Source organism: Podarcis muralis, chromosome 10 (assembly GCF_964188315.1).
Source record: "Podarcis muralis chromosome 10, rPodMur119.hap1.1, whole genome shotgun sequence".
NCBI lineage: Eukaryota > Metazoa > Chordata > Lepidosauria > Squamata > Lacertidae > Podarcis > Podarcis muralis.
In genome coordinates, this window is record NC_135664.1 from 47,866,219 (window position 1) to 47,892,837 (window position 26,619).

General features: G+C 46.2%; 1 protein-coding gene across 1 annotated transcript; it reads left to right on the forward strand.

Moving 5' to 3' along the window:
• Nucleotides 1–25,017, forward strand: BAIAP2L2 (BAR/IMD domain containing adaptor protein 2 like 2). The gene is made up of 14 exons (XM_028747409.2): nucleotides 1–891; nucleotides 2,180–2,255; nucleotides 3,233–3,319; nucleotides 5,080–5,141; nucleotides 6,606–6,677; nucleotides 7,425–7,541; nucleotides 8,971–9,117; nucleotides 10,153–10,302; nucleotides 11,236–11,374; nucleotides 12,097–12,337; nucleotides 13,708–13,779; nucleotides 14,380–14,563; nucleotides 21,508–21,548; nucleotides 23,927–25,017. The coding sequence occupies exons 1-14, from the start codon at nucleotides 853–855 to the stop codon at nucleotides 24,000–24,002; spliced, it is 1,503 nt and encodes a 500-aa protein (XP_028603242.2). The 5' UTR covers nucleotides 1–852; the 3' UTR covers nucleotides 24,003–25,017.
• Nucleotides 25,018–26,619: the final 1,602 nt, after the last annotated feature.

The window sequence follows — 26,619 nt, forward strand, 5'->3', positions numbered from 1 at the left end:
TTAACATTGAGTTTCAGCATTAGAACTCCATAAAAAAGTGGAGAAATGTTGCAAGGCAACAAAATCTCACCACTTTTGAAGTTAGCACTTTATCTTGCAGCACTGACATCATGGGTATCCACGTTGGGGTCCCTCCCTGCATGAACCATAACCTCCAGGTTCCCAGCTTGCTTCCTTTTTTAAGGTTAGGTTTCTAGCATTTGTAGACCCTGAAGTATGAGAAAAAATGTACGTTTACCAATCTTTTCATTTTTAATGGGAAATTAGCCTGCTCCCCGCTTTCAGCATTTTACTCCTTCCTCATGGACACTCCCTCCTAAATATTCCTATGGATGTCCAGGTCTGTAACATTGGTTCTAGAACCACATCAAAGAGATTGGAACGTCTGTGGACAACAGCAGATGACAAAGTAGGACATTTACAGTATAGCTTGATCCCTATGCATTCTATATTTCAAGAGATAGGCATGTTGTGGGTGTGTGACAGCCTTATGCAGTTGTTTCACCCAAGACGACAGCCAACTCGATCATAAAGAGCTATGCAGGGAGCTGTATATTGAAACGGGCAATAAATAATTGAGGGTGAAGTCACATGACCTTCATGGCTATAGCAGGATTCCTCCCTACCTGGTATCTGGTTACACTTAAGGATCAAGTTCTAACATCCTGGCTGGTGAATTATTAAACCCCCACTAGCCGCGTTTTCAAAGTAAGTGTGCCGTCTCTTCTGTGGTGTTGGAGAGGAGGCTAAGGGTGTGTGGAACTGGATTAATACATGTTCCTGAGGACTGTAGACCTCAACATTTCCGATCCTTGGGAGGAACTCTCGGGTCGTTGTTAAACACTGGAGGGTATGGAGCAGTCCTACAGATCTACCATCTCTATCTACAAGGTGAGGCTTGGTTCCTTGTGTGCGTGTTCTGGAACATAAGAACTACTATGGATTGGCTGAAGGAAATGTTAATTAGAACGACTTAATGAAGGGGTTGGACAAGAGAGGGATAAAAGGAACCGAAGATCTGGCACTGGGAAAACAATAAATAGGGAAATTTGCTTGATTCTTAACATCTTTGATCCAGATCTCAGATGATACACATTCAAGGGATGTGGATTTTGAACCCGGAACAGGCAGTCGTTACAATCTGTGACAGCACAAACCACGTGGCACTTGCCCTGAAAGAGGCTCTTAACCTGATCAGGTCTGCGGACAAATTGATAGCTGCTTCACCCTTTATGTAGCATTAATATTCACTGCCATTATACTAGAGTTTCCAAGCAAGCATGGAGTGGCTGGAGGTGGGTGCGCTTCTGAAACACTCCTGGCTGTGTCCTAGAGAGCTCTCAAGGCATAGGCCCCAACAGGGGCACACAGCATGTTTCAGAAAAAGCCACTGCCATTCACTCTGGTGTAGTCATGACAGTCACGATTGCTGCATAATATGTAAAGTGGCCAAGGTGGAAGTAGCAGAAGCGGATGTCCTGCTTTTTACTGTTTAACACAAGGCTCACATGGGACTCCTTCCATAAGGGAATTAGATCCAATTCAAGACAGACTTGGACTTCAGGCTTAAAGATGTAGCACATGAGAGAGGCAGCAGCAGAGGAGATGCCAGGGTGGGCAATATCTTAAAAGCAGAAGGTTGCTATCTAGTTGTTCAATGGGGTGGCAATGGACGTAACACTTCTATTCTTTACATTTCAATAATCCTGGGAGGCGTTTGCTATTTCTACACTATTTGGCCTAGCTGAGCTGAAACGGTTGCAGGCGAGAATCTGTTGTTTTACGTTTAGAACAGAGTTCTATCTTACTTGCCTTTCCTCTACATGGAAAAGCCTCCAGTGCTGATCATTTTGGTTATCTTCCTCTGAATTTTTCACAACTCCACAATAGCCTGTTCCCCAAAGTGGGTGCTTCCAATTTGCTGCCAAGGTTAGGGAAGCCAATGAGGTGCCTTTCTGTTTTTACTGGACTCCAGCTCGCATCAGCCCAGCCAACATGGCCAAGGATCATGGATGATGGGAGCTGGAGTCCAGCAACATCTGGCAGGCAACACATTGGCTACCCCTGCCATAGGGAGTGTTTCCACCAAAAAGGTTTCCTCGGGTGATTGAGAGCCATGCTAATATGCTGTTGTATGTGTTTGTTTTTTAAATCCTTCCTTCACGTGGATGGTTCACAGAGCATCCTGGAACAGTTTAACCCAGCTCTGGAGAATCTGGTCTACCTGGGTAACAAGTATGTGCAGGCTTTCCATGGTGAGTGGCGATGTTAACTGACTGTCTGCAGGTGAGAAGTGAATATCCGTGTCCACCGTGTTGGCCCATCAGCCCTATGGAGATGTTTGACGTACACCTGGGGCTATGACGAAACTAAGATTGTGGCTGTTCACTTTGCCTCCTCAGCATGCCCAAGGACCACATGTAGAGAAGAACACCTGCACAAGGACACTTGTGTACAGTAGTAGTAGTAATAATAATTTATTTATTTGTACCCCGCCCACCTGGCTGGGTTTCCCCAGCCACTTTGGGAGACTTCCAACAAAGATTAAAAATACATTAAAATGTCACACATAAAAAACTTCCTTGATGTCTTCAGATGTCTTCTAAATGTCAGGTAATTGTTTATCTCTTTGACATCTGATGGGAGGGTGTTCCACAGGGCGGGCACCACTACCAAGAAGGCCCTCTGCCTGGTTCCCTGTAGCTTTGCTTCTTGCAGTGAGGGAATTGCCAGAAGGCCCTCAGCTCTGGACCTCAGTGCCCGGGCGGAACAATGGGGGTGGAGACACTCCTTCAGGTATACTGGGTATACTCCTTCAGGTATACAGTAGACATGAATTGCATATGTAGTACACATGTAACATACCAAGCACACAACTGATGCCATTGTATATACAGTCATCTCCAGTGCTCGACCTATGGTGTCCTTGAGGGAGGAGTCAGCAAGTCTAATCAGAAGCCCATCCTCCTTGCTCCTATGCCAGCTGTCACAACAGCAACTGGAGGGCACCCAGTCTGGGATGGCTTTCACGGGGGGTTCTGGGTGCTGCTGACAAGTCTTCTGAAGATGGTGGAAGGAAGTGAGGAGGGGTGGGCCAGGGAGGGTGGCAGCAAATGGAAGAAAGCAGAAATGGAGAGCAAAGGGGAGGAGATGTGAAGGAGGAGCAAAAAAGATGAGGAGTTGCAGGCAGGGAGGGGAAGCCTCCTAATTCTCCTCCTTGAAATTTCTGCAGCGTTATCCGAGGCTGCTGATGTCTATTTTACAGCAATCCAAAAGATCGGGGAGCAAGCCTTGCAGAGCTCTACTTCGCAAATATTGGGTAAGATTCCTGCTGCTGCACTCTACTCTTCTGAAGGTCCAAGACCCCTGAAGTGGTGGGAGCAGGAGTTGCCCCCACATATTTTCCTGTCAGCATTCCTGTGTTTGTTAAGAGGGGAGGGGGTGTTACTGGGTTGTTGTTTTTATTGTGATTATATATATTGTGGTTTTATATTTTGATTTTGTTCTGTGAACCACCCTGAGACCTCTGGGTATAGGGCGGTATATAAATTCTATCAATCAATAAGAAATAAGAGCTGCAGAATGTTATCTAGTCTAGAGATGAAACTGGCCTATTGTTTTCCTATAATTTTATAAGACCGAATGCAAGAAGAGCCCTGCTGGATCAGGCCCAATTGCCCATCTGGTCCAGGATCCCTGTTCTCATGGTGTCCAACCCGATCAAGCAGGACTCAAGGGCCACAGTGACCCCCCCCAATGGAATTTCAAGCAACTCATATTCAAAGGCTTACTGCCTCCCACAGTGGAGGCATTAGAGGTCCTGGGCAGAGTTTGGGTTTGCATGTCACATTAAAACGTAGCTTAAAAGAAACGATGGTTTAACAGGAGTGTGCAGTGTGCACTGAAAAATTCTCGCTCTGTTCCTGCTACTTTCATGCTGCTGGGAATCCAGCCAGAGCCTAGTTTGTTGTGTCACCTGAACCTTGGTTATCACTTGTGATTTGTTTACAGAGAAACAAACCACAAGCCTGGGTCTGGACATCGCAGCAAGCCAGACTCTGGCTTGTTTCCCAGTAGCAGACCAGGAGAGGAGTGGAGAGAAAACGTTTTGGCAGTGTTCACCACGAAGCTCCATGTCCATGCAAAACCATAGTTCATTTTTCACTCTTGCTTGAGGCAGAAATCAGAAGAGAACTGTTTGTAATGAATGCATTCTTTGAGTGAATGCTGGACTTCTGTTCTTTTTTATTTTATTTTATGGTAAACAAAAAACCAATGAAACATCCAGCTAAAAGTAATTATAAAAACAGTAATAAGAACAAGAAAAATAACATTGCAATATAAATAATATAAATATAAATAATATAAATAATATAAATGTTCATAGAAAGCTTAAAAAAGAATTCATAGTGCAAAATATATTCCATAGTGGAATACAAGGTTCATATTTAAACCAAACATATGAAATAATAATGAATGGGCTTATATTCAAATGATATGTGAGAAATGTAAGATGCTTTTTTAGAGTCTTGTGTGAAAATATCCTACAGAGCAACAGAATGTTTCACATTCCACTTCAGTTCCTCTTCATCTGCTCATGTGGTTCAGAAAATTTTAACCTGGTTTTCACCTAGAAACTCAATTTTTAAGACAACTAAAAAGAAAATTAGCTCCACCCTCCATACCTTTGGTTTAACTTCAAACAGTGCAATCTTACACACATTGACTCATAAGTAAGCCTCAGCAGGAGTCAAACAGGACTTTCCCTAGATTGCATTCTGAATCGCTTCTCACAGACTTTTCATACAGGTTATCAAAGTAATTATAATAACTGAACTTTCGTTCCAAGATAACACTTTGCATAAGGTCATATATCACTGGCACTTGGATAATAGGTCATTTATTGTTTTCAGTATATAGGGCAAAGTTCCTCATCAGTCTTTATCTACCCTTAAATTCATTCTTCCTCATGTCACCCTGTCAGAACAGGATGCTGGACTAGACGGGACTTTGGCCTGATCCAGCAGGGCTTGTCTTTTGCTCAAGAATTTCACAAAGAATTCTCTTTCTTCCTTGAAGGTGAAATCTTGATACAAATGTCTGACACCCAAATTAACTTGAACCGCAAGCTGGAAGCAGTCGTGAGTATCTGGGAGGGACATTTGTGCAATAATGGGAGGTTGTATAGGGAAATAGCCGAGTCTCATGCTTGTGATTCTAACATGGTGGTTGGGTTTCATGTGTGTAATAGAAGGGAGAATTTATTTTCCTGTTGCTTTGCTTGCCTATTGCTCACATTTGTCCATGCACAAGGAATAACATTATGTGTGAGTCTGCACAGTACATGTTTGCAACTGCTTGCCACTATTTTTATTTCTATAGTTATGCTTAGAAAGATTTGCATATGTGCTCAGTCATAAAACTCTCTAAGCAGTGTAGAACAAGTAAAAATATAGCTACAGTGGTACCTCGGGTTAAGTACTTAATTCGTTCCGGAGGTCTGTTCTTAACCTGAAACTGTTCTTAACCTGAAGCACCACTTTAGCTAATGGGGCCTCCTCCTCCTGCTGCGCCGCCGGAGCCCGATTTCTGTTCTCATCCTGAAGCAAGGTTCTTAACCTGAAGCACTATTTCTGGGTTAAAGGAGTCTGTAACTTGAAGCGTATGTAACCTGAAGCGTATGTAACCTGAGGTACCACTGTATCTAGAATACATATCTATGGACTTGCTGAAATAAAGCTTTTGGCTGGTGTCTAAAATGATATTGGGTGGCTCTCTACCTAACATCAATAGGCAGAAATGGCCTCTGTAAAGTGGGGCACGTGGTTGTGACCATCCTAATCTAGCTCTATATTAGAGGCTAGTCTACAGTCACAGTTCTCCAGGGTTCAGGGATGAATGGATCTGTCAATTTCAGCTTCTCTCAGTTTTCCATCCCTGCCTCTAATCTTTCTTTCAGTTCTTCACATTTCCACATCCGTTTGAGATTTTTAAAAAGTAATCATGAAAGTTCACCAGCATTTTAGTGCATTTTCTTTCCTAATATCCACATCTGTTTGCAATATCTTCTCATGTCCATATTTTTGCAAAGCATTTCCCCCTAATATAATGCATTTCTCTGTGTTGTTTTTGCTAAGATATGCATTTTTTAATGCACACTTGACTCCAGTATATGCATTTTTGTACACATTACTTGACTGGAGTTCTGCACTGCAAAATTTAGAGAAGTGTGAATTTTGAAGGATGGCTGTGTTTTGGTTTTTGGGTTGTTTCAGAAAGTGAGAATTAGGAAGAATTGCCTTTATATTTCAACTGAATCACATTTCTTCCCCATCCCTACCTGAACCATACTCATGTTCAGACTATTTGTCCATTTAGTCCAGTGTTGTCTACTCTGACTGGCAACATTTCTCCAGGGTCTCAGGCAGAGGAGGGTCTTCCCCATCACTTGTTACTTTGAAACTGGAGATAATGGTGATCATCTGCATGCAAAGCATGTTCTCTCTACCACTGGGCTACGACCGCTTTCCCACTTAATGCCCAGTTTTTTGAGCCAGGTGAGTGATGCTGAATTGGTTCCTAACAACTTCCTCTTCTCTGAGCAGGCGCAGACCTTCCATGCAGATTTGCTGCAGCACATGGAGAAGAACACTAAGCTGGATGTGCAGTTCATCAATGTGAGTGCCTGTCTCGCCCTTGTCTTCCGCTTTGAGCCATCCCTTTGGCTCCTGAAAGGCCTTGGCCTTGCGCACAGCAACACAGAATAGCAGAATAATGTACTGAGAGTTGCCAGGAGACCCCTATGAGAGAGCTATGATTTCCAGAGTAGTTTAACAATAAATTCCTCTTCAGAGATAACTCTGGGAACTGTAGCTCTGTGCAGAGAACAGGGGTCTCCTAACAGCTCTCAGCACCTTTAATATATAACAGTCCCCAGGATTCTTTGGGGGAAACCAAGACTGTTTCAAGTGGTATCATAGCACATTAAAAGTATGGTGTGGCTGTGTACCTGGACTCAGGAGCAATGAAAAAGAACTTTGTTGTTGTTAACGTACAGTCAAACCTTGCATCCCAAATGCTTCCGTTTTGTAATGTTTTGGCTCCCGAACACTGAAAACCCGGAAGTAAACGCTCCAGTTTTCGAACGTTTTTTGGAAGCCGAACATCCGACACAGCTTCCGCTTGAGTGCAGGAAGCTCCTGCAACCAATTGGAAGCCGCGCCTCGGTTGTCAAACATTTTGAAAGCCAAATGGGCTTCCAGAACGGATTACGTTTGACAACCGAGATTTGACTGTATTCAGATTTATTTCAGCAAACTATTGTGCAGGGATTGGGTCTTGCCCCCCCCCCCTTAGCCAGGAGTTTAGGCTTTTGTCTTTAAATGTATATATTTTAAAAATCTTTTCAATGTGCCTGCTCATAGGATAGCCGGCAGCGATATGAGAAGGAACACAGACGCAGAACTGCCAACATAGATAAATGCATTTCGGATCTGTGGAGAATGGAGAGAATGCGAGACAAGAATGTCTGGGAGATGAAGGTGTGGAACAATATGGAGGCTGCTTTAAGATGGGTGGCCCCTTGGCACTGCCCAGTTGTTGCTCTTCAGCTGAAAGCTAGGAGTGGAATTGCGATTGGCTTTCCAGACTATTGGGGGGGGGGGAGTCTTGTGCTTTTAAAGTGCATGCACCCCATTATAGTCTGTCCGCACCAGTGGGTGAGACATATCTGCTTCGGGTGCTGCCATTTGAAGCTCAGCACTCGTGGTGTAGTGGTTAGGGTGTTGGACTGTGGCCTGGGAGACCAGGGTTCAAATCCCCAGTCAGTCATGAAGCTCACTTAGGTGACCATGGGCCAGTCACTGCCTCTCAACACAACCTACCTCTCAGAGTTGTTGTGTGGACAATTTGGAAAGGGGGAGAGACATATACACCACTTTGAGGTCCTTGGAGGAAAGACGGGAAAGCAAAAATAAATAAATACATGGCAGTTAGCGGCCGCTGAGACCATATAACACCGGTCTTGAAAGGCCTACACTGGCTCCCAGTATGTTTCTGAGCACAATTCAAAGTGTTGGTGCTATGAGAAGCCAAGTTACAGGGAACCAGGCAGAGGGCTTTCTCGGTAGTGGCACCAGCCCTGTGGAACGCCCTCCCACCAGATGTCAAAGAGAAAAATAACCACCAAACTTTTAGAAGACATCTGAAGGCAGCCCAGTTTAGGGAAGCTTTTAATGTTTAATAGGTTATTGTATTTTAGTGTTCTGTTGGAAGCCGCCCAGAGTGGCTGGGGAAACCCAGCCAGATGGGCGGGGTTTAAATAATAAATTATGATGATGATGATGATGATGAAGCAAATTGCCTCTGGGTGTGGGACCAGCCCTGTGGAACACCCTCCCACCAGATGTCAAAGAGAAAAATAACCACCAAACTTTTAGAAGACATCTGAAGGCAGCCCAGTTTAGGGAAGCTTTTAATGTTTAATAGGTTATTGTATTTTAGTGTTCTGTTGGAAGCTGCCCAGAGTGGCTGGGGAAACCCAGCCAGATGGGCGGGGTATAAATAATAAATTATTATTATTATTATTATTATTATTATTATTATTATTATTATTATGAAGCAAATTGCCTCTGGGTGTGGGGCAAGGAGATGATGAGTTAGTGCCCCTGGGGCCCTGGCTTGCCAGTTCACCTACCCAGCAGCTGCCACCCAGCTCCTGTGGCACTTTCCAGCCATTCCTATACCTCACTCTGAGGAAGGGGGTACCTCTTCAGAATAAGGAATTCTGGGTGACGGGTCCCGAGAAAGTGCTGCGCTGTTACTGCTGAAAAAAATTAAAATTACTAGTCGTTCAACAAAAAAATTAAAAGAAAAGGGCTGCAGTGAAGCAGCAGGTGTGAACACACGCCTGGGCCCCAGAGGGTTCACTCTGAGGAAGGCTGACATAGATCATTTCTCCCCTCACTCCAGGAGAACATGATGCGCTTGCACACCGAGATGCAAGAATTTGTCACCGAGAGCCAGAAGGCTGCTGAGCTGGAGGAGAAACGCCGCTACCGCTTCCTAGCTGAGAAGCACCAGCTACTCTCCAATAACTTCCTGCAGTTTTACACCAGGGTAAGACATATGTAATATGAGGGAGGTTTGTAGGGAAAGGGCGCCTCAGCGAACCCAGATTTGATGGTGGAGGGGATGGCTTAATTTGGCATTAAAGGAGAAACAGGGAACTTGTGACCCTCTCCAGGTGTTGTTGGACTACAGCTCCCATCATCCTTGATCATTGGCCATTCTGGCTGGGGCTGATGGGAATTGCAGTGGAACAACACCCAGAAAGCCACAGGTTCCTCATTTGTTGTATTAAAGGGAGTCTGGTGCGAAGCCTTCTCTTGGAGGGAACCAAGAGGCTTCCACTATAGCAAGAGACCCCAGTGCTTACCGTGAATAGCCACAAATCACCCAGTTAATCATAGAATATTAGAATGTGACAGTGCTGGAGGAACTCTGAGAACCCTGATTTCCAGATTTCAAAGATATCAAGTTTCTAGCCCTTAAGGAAGCAGCTAAGACACGGGAAATATATGGCTAACATTATTTGCTTGCTAAAAGCTCAGAAACTGGGGAAGGTAGGGAATCCATCGCCAGATGATGAAATGTTAGTACTCAGCACAGCTCCCGGTTTCTCTTCAGTACTAGTTTCCCTGATTTACAAGCTTGTTTCTCACCAACATTTTATGAGTGCTGACCTTCCTTGTCTCAGGGCTTATTTTGGTTCCTGTAAAAAGAGCTGGGAGAAAGGAGGGGAAGGAATTCTGCAAAGTCAAATCAAATTGCCTACAAATAACATAACCAAACACTGAATATTGAAAGAACAAGCACCCAGTTTGCATAACTGTATATATTCCAAATGCATTGTTTGGTTTTGTGTCGGAATCTCTTAAATATAGCGTCAAGTGGCCATTTTTACAACTTTACTTGCCAGGCAGAAATTTGTGGGACCTCTTCCATTAGACAAAGATTGGTGGTAGTGGTGATTTCTCCTTGCTGCAATCTTTGGGACTGCTGTTTTGAATAAGATGTGGGTCGCACCTCCAGCTTCCCCCTTTGTCATTATACTTCCCAGACTCTGTTATTGTCTTCTTTTCTCCTGTGAAGGCCTGTGCCATCATTCAGAGCAAGGCACCGCTGTGGAAGGAACAGCTGGAAGCCACCCGAAATCCTGCCCCAACCTCGCTCAGCAGCACAACGCTCAGCCCAGGTCATGCATCTGGCTCTCTGGCTCCTGCTCCTTCCCATCTCGAGATGGTAAGAAGATGAAAGGAACCTTGGGCAGGAAGGGTTTATGAAACGAGGCACAACTGGGGTATAATTACCAAAGTTGGCCATTGGGACACTGTGTGCAGTTCTGGCTGCATTGGGGAACCTCAGGCCTGTGGGCCAAATGTGGCCGTCTGGGCCTCTTCATCTGGCCCTTGAAACTATTCCCAAGCCACACACCCTCCCTAGTTCTGTGATACCCTTCACTGGCCTTGTTTCACATCCACCTTGAGTGTTTTTGCCTGGCTGGAATGTTTCCTTGAACTCTGTGACTGCGTCTTGCTTTCCCTAGAAGGAGGATGAAGAGGGAGGCATGTGGGTGTGTGTAGAAACTGTATAAAGGTAAAATGTACACTCATTGCTCCATCAACTTTGGCCTCTGTCCCATCCACAGCTGGCATATGACTTAAGGTGGTTGCCCAGAAGATCATCTCAGACTAAAAAACATTCCCCATCCATTGGGCTTTTTGTTTTTAAAGATGACTTTGGCCCATGCACACACCAAACCTTTAAAGTACATTTCCCTTCTCAAAGAATCCCAGGAACTGTTAAGCGGGATTGTAACTGTGTGAGGTACAGTTCCCAGGGTCCTTTTTTCCTTTATTTTGGTGCAGAGAGAGTTTTAAAGGTATGCTGCATATGCAGCCTAAAAGGGAATGCAATACAAAATTAATAACATTAGGCATGGTGTAGAGAAAATTGGTAGTTTTTATTTTCACCTTTCATAAAACATGAATTCCCTGTCAGCCACCCAGTTAAGTTGATTGGCGGTTCAGGGTTTCTAGTGGTTGTGAAATGGGTGTCTGGCCCAGAGTGTGTCACAGGAGATGGCAATATGCCTCAAGGATTGCTTCCAAGGATCTTCTCCCCTGGGATTGCTTTCACAAAGTGCCTACTCTTCCTCTCATTTCCTTGTTGCAGCCCCAGAGGCCTCTGGGTGATTTCAGTCCAGTGATAGCAGGGCGAAGCGCCAGTCCCTTCCCACAGGAGACGGCAGAAATGTTGCCTGCCTCTCAGCCAGAAACAAGGAGGAGAACCCTGCAAAGAACTCCCTCTATCGGTAAGATATTTCGGGGGAGAGGGAAAATCCTGGGTTCAAGAGGAGTCAGGGTGTCCCATCTGATAGTGGATGAAGACTCTCCATTAAGAAACATTTCCCCAAGATGTCTTGGAATTCCTGATATATGGGTAGGCATGATGTGCTTAGGTTCATTGGAGACAGTGGTGAAGCATAGGGCCGGGACGCTTAAGAACCATTGTAGTGTCAAAATTGTTGGACTAAGACTGGCAAAACCCATGTTCAAATCCCCAGTCAGCCACCATTAAGGTGACCTTGGGCCAGTCCTTATCTCTCAAACTAACCTACCAAATAACAACCAGTGTGGTTGTGAGAATACAGTGGTTGGAGGAGGAGAGAATCATGTATGCCACAATGATCTCTATGGAGGAAATGTGGCATTACATATATGAGAGACAAATATGGCAATTTATCTAATCCATAGACCAGGGATGAGGAACTCGGTGTCCTCTAGATGTTGTTGGACTCCAGCACCCATCAGCCCCAACCATCATGGCCAATGGCTACAGATAACTGCAGTTGTTGCCCAACAACATCTGGAAGGCCACAGGTTCTCCACCCCTGCCAAAGACAAAGTCCAGGGTTGTTTCTTTTACAGGTGTCATTTGACCTATTTATGGATAAATTCATGTGAACCATATAGCCCACTTTTCTAGCAAAGCTGGGATCCTCCAAGAGATCTTGCTTCTCGTAATTTCTTACAGGCTCTGTTTCCACCGGCCAACGTTCTCGTTCCAGCTCCTTTGGGGAGCAGGCAGCAGGAAGAGCAGAAGCTGGGGGCAAAGAGGGGAGCAGCAACAGCGTGCTGAGAGTCCAAGCCATAGCCCCCCACTCTGCTGGTTCCAACCGGACCCTTTTGCAGTTCAGCATTGGAGATATAGTCACCGTGCTGATACCAGAAGCACAAAATGGCTGGCTGTATGGCAGGCTGGAAGGTACATCCACGTAAGTCTGCTCAGACATGGATCTGTGAGAGTACAGTAATAGGTTGAGGAGGTTCTTGGCTTTAAGGGCTTTGGACCACGTATTGAAATTTGTACCATGCTTCTGAATTTATGCACACCACACATGTTTTTCTTTGACTTGGAGCTTATCTAGGGGATCAGTTCAGATTGGGGCTATTGCACTTTACAGCCTCTGGACGTGGGTGGCGCTGTGGTCTAAACCACTGAGCCTCTTGGGCTTGCCGATTGCAAGGTTGGCGGTTTGAATCCCCACTAAGCTCCTGTTGCTCTGTCCCAGCTCCTGCCAACCTAGCACTCGAAGGCACACCAGTGCATGTAGATAAATAGGTGCCACTGTAGTGGGAAGGTAAACGGCGTTTCCATGCACTCTGGCTTCCGTCACAGTGTTCCATTGCGCCAGAAGCGGTTTAGTCATGCTGGCCACATGACCCGGAAAGCTGTCTGTGGACAAACGCCGGCTCCCTCAGCCTGAAAGCAAGATGAGCACCGCAACCCCATAGTCACCTTTGGCTGGATTTACCCATCCAGGGGTCCTATACCTGGACCTTTTTACAGCCTCTGGAGCAAGCGTAGGGAACCTTTTTGGCCTGCTGTGTGAGATCTTTATCTCCCCACCATCCTAGTTTTTTCAAGGATCGGCTGTGTGAATAACCAACCAGCCACATCTCTATCTGACCCACTTCTGAAGTCAGTGTGGGGCAGGTGGGTGTGGTTTGGGGGGGAAATGGCCTTGCAGGGGAGGCCTAGCATGCCGAATTTCACCCATGGGGCAGAGGTTCATCATCCCTGCTTTACAAGAAGGAAGGGGACTCTATGACTCTTCAGAAGTTGTTGGATTCCAACTCCCATCAGCCCCAGCCAGCATGACCCAGTGGTCAGGGATGATGGGTCTGGTAGTACAACAACATGCGGAGGGCCACAGATTCCCCATTCCTGCTTTATAGGATAGTCCTAGATAGCCCCATGTGGGGAAAGGGAGAGTCAATGACAGTTTACCATTGTAAATTTACCTTTATACTTCCCTTTTGCTGCCTGGGAACGTATTTATAAGAGCAAGTAAATATGGAGGAATTATAGTGATTTCTCCAGGTCCAGGTTTCTGAGTCTTAAAAACAAAAGAAAACAACTAAACTTAGTGCAAGAGATTCAGGTTTTTTGATCGTCACAGCATCTCATCAGTTCAATCTCATTAAATGCAGAATGAGAGCAGGGCTCCCAGACGTGTAATTAATAACTGTATCTTCTGTATCCCTTATATTATAGGGAGCCTGAGGAGCTAACTTCCCATAATAAAAGGTGTGGCGATAATGGACATAAAAGGTGACTGTTGTCATGTGCTTTTGGTTTCAGGAGTGGCTGGTTTCCTGAAGCTTTCGTGAAGCCACTGCAGGAGGCGAGAGACCCCGAGGAGACCACCCCCAGGTGCTGTGAACTTGAGTTGCATCCATGGTGATATTCATATGTGCTGTTTTTTGCTCTTGGGCAAAGCCTTGTTGAATGCACCCCCCATAAATTAACTCGTGGATTAAAATATGTTTTAAAAGCAGCAAATTTATACACCTTGTTGAATGTGCCCCCCATAAATTAACTCATGGATTAAAATATGTTTTAAAAGCAGCAAATTTATGCAACTGGCATCAAAAGCAAAACAGGTCAGCCAAAGTTGAAAAGGCTGGGGAAATGGGAAATACATGTTTTTGCTCAGCTCTGGAAAGACGTCGGCGGTTGCCCCGCAAGCCTTTCCACGAAGAACATTGCAAAGCTGCTGAAAAGGCTGCCTCCCTTGTGCTAGTTAGGCATGTCATTTATTTATTTGGAGAATTCCTGTGGAATTCTTGGGGGGGAAATCCTTCATATGTTCATTAGCCTCTGGCGGGAATTTCAGCGTAAATGCTGGTATATGTGGAGACAGGCGGTCCTTCAGGTACTGTGGCTCCAACCAGTCAAGGCCAAATAAATAAATAGATGTGTCCCCTGCACCCCAACAGCTTTTGCCAGCCTTTCTTTCCCCTTCTTTCTCAGAATGTTTCCTCTGCGGAGCAGTCGCAGCGTAGACGAGCTCCTGGATCGGCCCAGCACCCCATCGGCCAGCAATTACTGGCACAACCCCAGCAGACCTCAGTCTCCAGGGCCTTCTCCTGCTCTGCTGGGGGCAGGCAGCCGCCGGAGCAGCTCAGCCAGCGCCGCAGCCACCTCAGACTCCAAGGTAAGTGCTTATGCCATTTTGGGGTGTTTGGGGGGTGGGAGAAAGGAACAGAGCAATAGATTTGGATGAGTTAATGAGGCACAACAGGGTTGAGGAACTTGTGGCCCTTCAGAGGTTGTTGTGCTCCAGCCTAAGGTTACCAGATTTTTTTCAGTGAATCCGGGGACAATTTTCAACTTCCTACTAAATAGATGGATTTTGTCAGGGGACTGATTTGTAAATCCGGGGACTGTCCCCGGGAAACCGGGGACGTCTGGTAACCTTACTCCAGCCAGCCCTGGTCAGCATGCCCTATGGTCAGGGATGGTGGGAGGTGGAGTCCAATAACATATGGGGTGGGGGTGGGGTGCAGGTTCCCCACCCCTGGTGCTTTCTGACAGTTGGCTCAGATTCGATTCACAAGTTACGCAGGTAATGCACCAGCTGCCAACAAACGGCCAGTATGCCATTCAGCTCCAGATCTGTAGCTGCAGGAAATTACCACATGATCTAGACAATGGCCTTGTTCTGCTTTTGCTTATATTGACGCTATGATTTGAAGTGGAGCTCAGTGGATGTTTCCTCCCATATGGCATGAATCTGCCACCTACCTCCTGCGATGGGGTAAGTGGGGGATCACAGGCCCAGGGGCCACATGCAGCCTCCCTGTGCGGCCCTTGGGACTGTTCCCAGGCCACAACCCCCCTCCTCTGACACATCTCCTTTGCGCAGCCCTCAATGCCTCTTGACAATGCCTGGATGGAGAGGACAGAGGGAAGTGTGTGTGTGTGTGTGTGTGTGTGTGTGTGTGTGTGTGTGTGTGAACAAGTCAACTGTACAAAGATAAAATTTATATCAATTGCTTGGCCCACTTTGACTTCTCACTAACATGTGGCCCCTGAAAGGTTCCCCCAGATAGGAATGTGGCCCTTGGTCTGAAGTTTCCCCACCCCTGTCCTATGGGCATAGCCACTTGCAGTTGCCTCCCCTAAATCAAGTAAATAAATAAACATACTTAACCGACCAATTGTGTCACTGGTAACTCTGTTCTGCCCCCCCCCCAACTTGAAGCTTTCCCCAACTAAAATAAATCATGGCTACGCCCATGCCCTGTGCTATGGCCTGGAGTGCTCCCTTTTCTCTTCCCTTCAGCAGCAAGCAGAGGCCCAGTTTCCCAGGCTGCATTGTGTGCTGAACTTGTCTTCCTGCCACTGGGTAGAGCGGATGCGGTTCTCTCACACGAGTGACAGACTGCTTAGTTTCTACTGTTGGGTGGGGGAGCTTTTGCTCCCACCCTTCCCTCTCGTGCAGATAACAGGTTAACAGGGCAGCTGGCAGGAGCTCTCTCTGACTAGCCAATATCAGCAGCAGTGTCAGCAAAACGAACTGCTGGCAGAGCCACTGGGAATTGGTTGATGAGAAGGACATGCATGACACCTAACGAGAAGATAAACTAACCAGACAACAAGTTCTGAAAACAAGAAGGGATTAGGATGAGAATAGGTACCCTATTCTTGCAACAACAGTACCATTAGTACTTCACCCTGAAGATTAGGACCAAACTCGACTGAGGGCAGATCCACACACCATACATTTGAAGCACACTCAATGTGCCTTTAATTCCCACAAAAAATCCTAGGAACCATAATTTCCACCCTACAATTCCCAGCACCTTAACCAACCAGTTTCCAGGATTCTTTGGGGAAGCCATGTTCAATAGATGTGCTTTAAATGTATAGTATGGATCTGCCTGCAGTGTAACATGAGTGAATGGATGTGCATGGTTTTAAAAAGGTAACCAGTGGTCCAAGCAGCTTAGGGCACCACAAAGGGCGTGGAGGGAGAGTTTATTCCTGTTCCTAATGAAAATCATCTCCCCTGAAGCTGCTATTTGCTTCAGACAGGAAGCATCCGTTGGACCAATGGAGGCTTCCCTTCTGATGCAAGCAGGACATGATTTCATTTGTGGAATTAACATGGCATTTAGAAATCCCCTGCAATTCTCTGTTAGACGTCCTAGATAGACATCTCAGTACTTCTGCAATTCCTCCCGTTACATCTGCTTATTGTCCTCACTCAGGACAGTCCTTCTCTGAGATGTTCTTCTCTTTCAGCTTACAGTAGCCACCCACAACCTCAAAGGATAGCATCCCATGCCACCCTCATCCATAGCCACCTTGGTCCCTTGCTTTGCTACCCAGACAGCGGGAGCATCTCAGTCCCTTCTCTTTCGCTCCCCAGGGTCCCTTCAGTTCACTCCTCTTCTCCATGACATCTCAGCCTGATTTCTGGTGGCTCCGGGGCAGCAGCTCTTTCTGCTAACAGTAGGACGCTGAGTGTTGAATGTGGGCTTGAGTGGGGCCACCTGGCCAACTGATGGAGAAGCCTTCCTTTTCTCTCTTCCTCTGCTGAGCATTATGGAGCATCTCTTCCAAAGGGGCTGTCTTGGAAGCAAAAGGAAACTAGTGTTGTGGTCTGGCGGATTCTCAGCTTCTAGGAATGGAAAACACAAGGGGGTTGGGGGAGTGTTGCTGCTTGCTGTGGATTGAGAGTTTGGCCATGTTCACACGAATAGCTACTTCAATTTAACAAATGTACTTTATGAAATAAAAGATGTCCTTTACACTCCCATGTTCATAATGTTACTAAAGTTGGACACCACTGGAGCGGTTGACATGAAGAAAGTACATTGGCTCCCTGTATGTTTTTAAGCACAATTCAAAGTGTTAGTGCAGATATCTGAAGGTAGCCCTGTTTAGGGAAGTTTTAAATGTTTGATCTTTTTAATATTTTTAATATTTAATATTAATATTTTTAATATTCTGTTGGGAGCTGCCCAGAGTGGCTGGGGAAACCCAGACAGATGGGCAGGGTATAATTATTATTATTATTATTATTATTATTATTATTATTATTATTATTATTAACAACTTCCTGGTTAAAGAAGATTAATAACTTATCCTGCACTGTTAAAAGACAAAGACCTGATATTCCTCTCCATGGCTGCCAAAGCAGCTCTCTCAGCAATATATATATATATATATATAATAAATATAAAATGCTGCTATGACAGGCAGTGCCTAGATGGAACTGGGACCATTTTTTAAAAAAATTGAGAATGACCAGAAAACACAATAATGATTGATTATGGAGCTAAAGCTTAGTGGAGTTTGAATGCATAGGGGTGTATCCGTTGCTGCCTTTCTGCACCCTGAAAATCTACTCCAGAGAGTTGAGGAAATTTGGGAGGTGCATGCAATGGAGGAAGAGGAAGTCCACAAAAGCGCCCTCTGCGTCCCCGCAGAAACCGGGCTCCCTGGTTTACCGAGGAGCTCCGGAAAATGAAGCGGGACCTCAGACGGCTAGAGCGAGTATGGCGGGGTGCCCGTGACGGAGCTTCAAGAACATCCTATAGAGTTTTTATGAAAACCTATGAGATGGCAGTGAAGGCCGCTAAGAAGTCCTACTTCTCGGCCTCCATTGCATCCGCTAGCTCTTGCCCGGCGCAATTATTTAGTATAATTCGATCTTTAACGTCCCTCGAAGGACAGCCAAATTTAAATAACAATTGGACACACAGCTGTGAGGCATTTGCGAGCTTTTTTGCGGAGAAGGTCCTGTTGCTCCGCCATGACCTCCCTGCCAATTTCGATACAATAAAGGAACTGGAGGCCCCTCGACTGTCCTCGGGTCCAGTATTGGACCACTTTGACCGGATATCCCCAGCCGATGTGGACAGACTCCTCCGAGCTGGAAAGCCCACCACTTGTCCTCTCGACCCGTGCCCGTCCTGGCTGATTAGAGCGTGTCCAGACGAGGTGCGGGCCCCCCTGGGGGCTATCATCAATCTGTCCCTTGGCACCGGGACATTCCCAGGGGAACTGAAGGAGGCGGTGGTGCGTCCGCTCTTAAAGAAAACATCATTAGATCCCTTAGATCTATCCAATTACCGCCCGGTCTCGAATCTTCCATTCCTGGGTAAGGTGATTGAGAGAGCGGTTGCTGAACAGCTTGGTAGGTTTCTGGATGAAACATCTGCTCTGGATCCATTCCAGTCCGGCTTCCGCGCTGGTCATGGGACCGAGACGGCTCTGGTCGCCCTAACAGATGATCTCCGCAGGCAGCTGGATCGAGGTGGGTCGGGGCTGCTGATTCTTCTAGATCTGTCAGCAGCCTTTGACATGGTCGATCATGAACTCCTGGACCACCGCCTTGCCGACGTGGGGATCCAGGGCACAGTCCTTCAATGGCTGCGCTCGTTTCTCTTTGGTCGGGGACAGAGGGTGGCGCTTGGGGGGGAATTGTCATCGCGCCACTCCTTGGTGTGTGGAGTGCCTCAGGGTGCGATTCTCTCCCCGATGCTTTTTAACATCTTTATGCGCCCCCTCGCCCAGCTTGTCCGGAGTTTTGGGCTGGGTTGCCATCAGTATGCTGATGACACCCAACTCTATCTGTTGATGGATGGCCATCCTGACTCGGCCCCAGACACACTGACCAGATGTCTGGAAGCTGTGGCTGGATGGTTACGTGGGAGCCGGTTGAAGTTAAATCCTGCGAAGACAGAGGTCCTCTGGCTGGGGCGGGACGATATGGGATCGAGGGGGCAACTCCCATCTCTTGCGGGGGTGCAATTGGTGCCAGCACCGTCCGTTAAGAGTCTGGGTGTAATCTTCGATACCTCCCTCTCTATGGAGGCGCAGATTACAGCTATAACTAAGGCGGCATTTTTTCATCTCCGCCAAGCTAAGCAGTTGGCCCCTTATCTCTCTCGCCCTGACCTAGCCACTGTGATCCATGCGACGGTCACCTCCAGACTGGATTATTGTAACTCACTCTACGTGGGGCTGCCCTTGAGACTGACCCAGAAACTCCAGCGGGTGCAGAATGCCGTGGCGAGACTCCTTACGGGGTCCTCGCTGCGAGATCACATTCACCCGGTGCTATACCACCTGCACTGGCTCCCGGTGGAGTATAGGATCAGGTTTAAGGTGCTGGTTTTAACCTTTAAAGCCCTATACGGCCTAGGACCCTCGTACCTACGGGACCGCCTCTCCTGGTATGCCCCACAGAGAAACCTACGATCTGTAAATAAAAACATCCTTAAGGTCCCAGGCCTCAGAGAGGTTAGGCTGGCCTCAACTAGAGCCAGGGCCTTCTCGGCTGCGGCTCCAATCTGGTGGAATGCTCTGTCACAAGAGACTAGGGCCCTGCGGGACCTGACATCTTTCCGCAGGGCCTGCAAGACAGAGTTGTTCCACCAGGCCTTTGGTCAGGGCGCAGCCTGACTCCCTCCTCTGGCAACCTGCACAGTATTTTGGTTGCCATCAATTTGATTTTAATTAATTTTTATAATGAAATATTTTAGAATGTGTGATTATTCAACTATTTGGTTATTTGATTGTTGTTAGCCGCCCTGAGCCCGGCTTCGGCTGGGGAGGGCGGGATATAAATAAAATTTATTATTATTATTATTATTAGGTTGGCAGGCGCTGGGACCGAGCAGCGGGAGCGCACCCCGCCACGGGGATTCGAACCGCCGACCTTTCGATCGGCAAGCCCTAGGTGCTGAGGCTTTTACCCACAGCGCCACCCGCGTCCCTCTATCTGGAGGGGCACTACAGCACGACAAAAGCAGGGCAAAAATTCAACAACCTTGGAATGTAAAAAGTTACAGAATTTCAGCAGGAAATGCACTGATTGGAAAGAAAACAGTATGTTGCCTGGAAATTTCTGCAGGCATAATCAGTATTGAAAGTGAAGTCATGTATAACTGTCCTGATCATGAATGCAGAAGGCTTCTTACCTTTATATATATGACAGGCAATAGGTATTACAAATAAATAAACAAAATATGAGTACCAGAAGAACATATGCCAATGAAAACCAGTCCAACCTCTGGAATAACCGCTCCTGGAGGGCCTAATGCTGTTTCTTTCTGTTCGTGTGAACACAGCCTTGGGTGTGTTGCTGAAGACATCTAGAGAGCTTGAACAGACGAGAAAGTATTCCCAGGTCACGATCTCCCATGTGTGGAAGATCTGGATTTCGTAAGCTTACCATGTGTAGGAGGGATTCTGACATGACTTCCCTTTTCAGACAAGTTTTCTGTTAGGGCTGCTGTCTGTGCAAGTAAGGAATCCTGGATAACAAAGCAACAATAATAAGCAACACTGGACTTGCAGCAGAGGTCCCTTTTGCTCAGATTGGAGGAGGCCATTCTGTGATGAATGAATCTTGTCATCTGTGTTTCAGTAGGCAAGTCTTTCTTGAGCAGGAGTAGCTAACTTGTGACCGACATTGCTGAACTGTATAACCCATCATTCCCAGACTGCATGGCCAATGGCCAGGGCGATGGGAGCTGGAGCCTAACAATATCTGGAGGTCCAAAGTTACAGATAGGTAGCCGTGTTGGTCTGCCATAGTCAAAACAAAAAAAATTCCTTCCAGTAGCACCTTAAAGACCAACTAAGTTAGTTCTTGGTATGAGCTTTCGTGTGCATGCAAATACCAAAGCTCTTGGTATGAGCTTTCGTGTGCATGGAGGTCCAAAGGTTAGCCACCTCTGATCTATAGGCCTCTTCCTCTTCCTCTTCCCCTTCCAGTACAGGAATATATGCAAACTGAGCAAGCAAACACACACCCTCAGTAAATTTCATTGCAACAACTGAACAGTAACCTTTTTTTTTAAAAAAGCAAAACTATAAACTCTGAACAACCTGGTTTGATATTGAGTGGAATGGATCAGCGAATATAAATTGGAGGTTGCTTTTTTAAAAAATTGGGTTGGATGTGTATTGGATGCGCTTCTGACCTGCTGCGAACCATTAGTGCAGACACCACTTGAACCTATACACGTCTGTGTGTTTTGCATGCCCCTTTCTTTCTCATGTTGTCTCTTGAAAATTCATAAGGTATTGTTTCTCTCAGCCTTCACCTTTTTCCTTTCCTTTTCTTCTTCACTGCAGAAGCCAGCAGGGAGGGAACATCATCCAGAACTGTTTCCCAGGTAAATGTTTGTGTCCTTTTTCTCATGAACAATATACTCCCTGCTTATGCTAAGGCCATTTCTTTTAAGAGATGCTTTTAACTATATTTATTCGGACTATGTGATGATGCCACATCTCACTCCCTCATCGGGGCAGGGAGTCGTTTTCAGCTTGAGGGCCACATGTCTTTCTGGGGGCCACATGTTAATGGTGGGTGTGCCCAGTAGACTAGCTTCTACACAAACAACACACACACACACACACACACACACACACACACACACACACCCTCTAGCCTAGCCTCCACCCAGGTAAGTGAATGGCATTATCAGAGCTCAAGAACACATTCTAGTGATGCAAAACACAGCCAAGGAAGGTAGGCAAGGGCTGTGGTCTGGGGAGAAGAGGTGCAGTTTGGGAAGGGATATGGCCTAGGGAGTCTCAAGGGCCAAATGGAAAGACCTAGAGGGCCCCATTCAGTCCTTGGGCCTGAGGTTCCCCACCCCTATTACACACATTCAAAGAGTATTATTTTGTCCTCTTAGAGTTACATACCCTCCAACATTTCTCCAATGAAAATAGGGACAACCCATTCCATAATGATAATTTTACTATTTATACCCCACACATCTTACTGGGTTGCTCCAGCCACTCTGGGCACCTTCTAACATATATAAAAACATTTAACATAAAAAAAAACCCTTCCCTATACAGGATTGCCTTCAGACAGCTCAAGGGTTGGATAACTCCAATATCCTCCAACATTTCTCCAATGAAAATAGGGACATCCCAAGGAAAAGTGGGACACTGCAGGATCAGATTGGGAACTGGGATGGCTTCTGTAAATGAGGGACGTCCCTGGAAAATAGGGACACTTGGAGGGTCTGGAGTTACAATACCCAACACTTCCCAATGCAGGAGATGTCCAGTTGACCTAATTCAATGGACAGTCCAGTTAACCTAATTCAATGGTGATGTTTGATGATTTATAATGTATATCACGAAAAGATGGACCTCATTCAGATATTCATAGATTAATAGTCTGAGATGAAGGAGTCTTTTGGCTGCCCAGGCAGCAGAGCCTTCAAGCAAACCCTGATCAAAACAGGAATGATCTAGTTCACCATGTTTCCCCATTTCATCTGAACTAGAAAACTACAGTCACCAGCTTTGGAACAAGCCAGGATATTAAAGCACAGTGGTTTGATACCCTGAATTGTTCCAAAACTGTCTAGTAACAATAGTTTCACTGTTTGGCTAAAACGGAAGCTAAGGTTAATGAGAGACCTCCTGGCTCACACATGGCTTGTGTAAAGGGGCTTGTTCACATCTAATTTATTAAGCCCAGAATATGATGGTGATGATTTATTAAATTTGTATACCACCCTTCATCCGTAGATATCAGGCCTGCTCACAATATAGAATTACAATATTAGAAACATAAAACACATAATAAAAATAAGAATAAAGATAACCCAATAATTCTCCTCCCATAACACATTTAAAAGGGCACCAGAAAAGGCCACAGCAGAAAAGGCCTGTTCTCATGTTGCCACCATATGGACCTCTTGTGGAGGACCCTCAGACGATGATTTCAGGGTCTGGGTAGGTTCATATGGAGAGAGGCGGTCCTTGAGATAGTGTGGTCCTGAGTGTCCATCGAAACTAGGACACTCTGTGAAAGACCATATCCATAGCTGTCAACTTACAGATTTGAAAATAAGGGACCAGCAGCCTCGAAAATAAGGGATCAGCAGCCAAAATAAGGGATTTTCCGGGCACAGGTATGTTTGACTTCTGAGCCCCTCCGAGGCAAAGGCAGAAAGCCCAGCCAGCAGCCAAACGAAGCCTCAAGCGGTGGTTCCCACAGCGCAGCAACCCGGCAAAGGGGATGCAGCAAGGAAAACCACCGTCACCTCTCCGCTGGGAAGCGCTGAGCAAAGGCGAGTCCCCAGGCAACACGGCCGATTTGATCGGCACAAAGCATGCAAGCTCCACCCCCCAGTCATTCTTAGACTCCTTATTGGGTGAGCAACGCAGCCAAGCAACACAGTTGGAGCCTCCCTCCTCTCTGGCCGGCAGGGTGGGAGGGAGAGGAGCTGCTTCCTTTGAAACCTGGGAAATTTAAGGGACATCATCAATAAGGGACAGCAGTGGGACACGGCGCTGGGATAAGGGAGTTTCCCGCCAGATAAGGGACAGTTGACAGCTATGACCATATCCGGTAATATCTGACCATATCTATTAGCCTAGTAATTCATCTGACACCAGCAACTTTTCTGAGGACCACGGATTGTATCCAGTGTGTTGGTAGCCTTTATGTTGTAATGGAGTTATGTGGCTGGCTTGAATGCGTTTCCAAAAATTTAATCTCCACCTTTCTTTTTCCTCTTCCTAGAGGTACCAATCCTTTTGCTACAGTCAAATTGCGCCCAACGGTGACCAACGACCGGTCGGCACCCGTCATCCGGTGAAAGCCAGCTATGGTTTGGGGAGGGTGGGTGGCTTGCACAGAAAGTTGTCCTGGACAACCCTTCTCATCCCTGAGCTCAGGCTGTCATTATCTTGGGGAAGCTATTTCTCCCCAAGTGGCCAGCCTGAGTGGAGGGCAATTCTTTAGCCTCCTTTTCCATGCCTGCTCATGTTGTAGTGGTCAATAGGTCCCAAGGTCATTTTGTTTTGTTCTTTTAAGGCTCCCCCCCCCCCCGATCTGTGCAAAAGGTGCGTTTCTTCAAAAGGTTCAGGTTGTCTCTGCGCTACAATTTCCCTGCAAACTTTGTGCAAACGGGTGAGGATGACCATAAACAGGCTGTCTGGAAGTGACTTTGGATTGGGCAGAGAAACAACTGCTTCAGACTGAAGATCGAGAGACATTACAGCAGAGAGCAATCATCTGGTGTAGGACATAAGTAGGGGCACTCTAGGAAGAGCCCTCAGAACGAGACTATGGAAAAGCCTTCAGAAATCTTCTGTTGGATACTTGGTTGATTTCATGCCCACACGGACAGCTCAAGAGATATTGGTCAACATGATATAATCCAAGCCAGTCATGACTGCCGTACAAAACATCTTGTTCTAAAACCATTGAGGGGCACCATTAATGTTCAATGGTCAGCCAGTAAATCTACATGGGAGTCGGTCTTGAGAGACTGCCATGTAAACTTCCTTGCTCAGGTAACTTGCAGAATTGTCTGCTCCTCACCACTGGTAGTTTTAAAAGGCATCCTTGTTTGAAGATGCCTGGATTTCCTCTCCCACACCCATTCACCACAGATCACCGTGCTACCAGCTTTGATAAGCACAACTGGGAATAGTTCTAAAATTGCTGAGGAGATCTAGCTGCACTGCATTATTTCACACACACTCCCAATATGTTTCTGTAAGTAGCACTAACAGAAATGGTGGTTTTTTTTTGGGGGGGGGGAGAAAGAAAAGAAAGAAAGAATAAAGTAAAAAATAAATAAATGTCTCCTTTGGGTTGTGAAGTTCATATTTCAGGCGTGCCTTTTGATAGGGGAGACACACTTCACGGAAAGCAGAAGGTAAGAGCAAGTTGCGGTTGTTGGAGACCTTTCCTTTTCACCTTCGCTACTTTACTTTGCAAAGTGGTATTATCTCAAGGAAATGTATCAGTGTTCACAGAACTAGGAGGTTAGGAGGAAATGCAGGATTGCCGTCTTCCTCCCATGCAAGTTGATTTGCCAGTTCTTTATTTCCCTTGCCTCTTGTCTCCTAAATAAGATGCAATGGGATGGTGATTTTGAAGAGGGTGAAATGTGCAGTCAGATTTCCTGCGTGCCCAGCTCTTCCTCCATCTCACACTTCACTCTGACCTGTCCCTGTCAATCCACAGTACAGTACAGTCACATCTTGCGTGAAATTAACTTGCGCAATTTCAAACTTGCGCGGTTGGAATTGCTCAAATTAAGAGTCAGAGTTCAGGAAAGCTTGGGTAAAACATGTAAGTTTTAATGGGCAATTTGAAGGTCATCACTGCCACTGACTTGCAAATTACCTGAGGGAGGCCACTGAAAGGGTGGGTGTGCTTTCACCAAAGAGGCCTGCTTTTGTGTTGTCACCAAGAGACAATCTGCTGGTCGTGGAAACATCATCAGGGTAAATCTCAGAAGATCTAAAAGATCAACTTGTTCTACCAAGGAAGGTCATCCCCTAGGTCAGTGTTCCCCAACCTTCGGCCTCCAGCTGTTTTTGGACTACAATTCCCATCATCCTTGACCACTGGTCTTGCTAGCGAGGGATGATGGGAGTTGTAGTCCAAAAACAGCTGGAGGCCCAAGGTTGGGGAACACTGCCCTAGGTAACTGGGCCCAAAGTTCTTTAGAGCTTTAGATCAGTGTTTCCCAACCTTGGGCCTCCAGCTGTTTTTGGACTACAACTCCCATCATCCCAAGCTAGCTAGACCAGTGGTCAGGGATGATGGGAATTGTAGTTCAAAAACAGCTGGAGGCCTAAGGTTGGGAAACACTGCTTTAGATGTCAAGAACAAAACCTTGCACATGGCTCTGTAGCTTATAGGCAGTCAAGTGGAGATCTTTCGACAGATATTTGAATATGTGTTAAGCTGGGTGTCCCACTAAACACCTGGGCAACTGCATTTTGCGCAAGCTGCAGTTTCCAAACAAGGTGCAAGGTTAACCCCGCAAACAGTGTCTTATAGTCTTTGCACGTTTTGTTTTTTGCAACAGGCTAACGTGACATGGCTTCCTGTCTGGAAGCATGACCCATGGGTACTGCAGGGGCTTTCCAGTGGTGATTTCCATGATTGCAGTGAGATATTCTTTAGCCACTGGGCTTTGGGGAATAACCATCCCCATTCTGGGTCATGGATGGAGAAGAAATTTGATTCGGTTCACATTTAAAGGCAAACCTTCCTAATCCGTATTTTCCAAAACAATATGCAAACTGAAACTCAAGCATTCTTTGGAAGTCATGTTTCCCCAATTCCTAAAGTTCATGTCCGCAGCCAAATAATGTGTGTATAAAGATGCACATGTTACTGAAGAAAACATACAACAATGCGCTATGTTAGGGAAAATTGCATACAGAAATTTGTATAGGAGGAGAAATTCA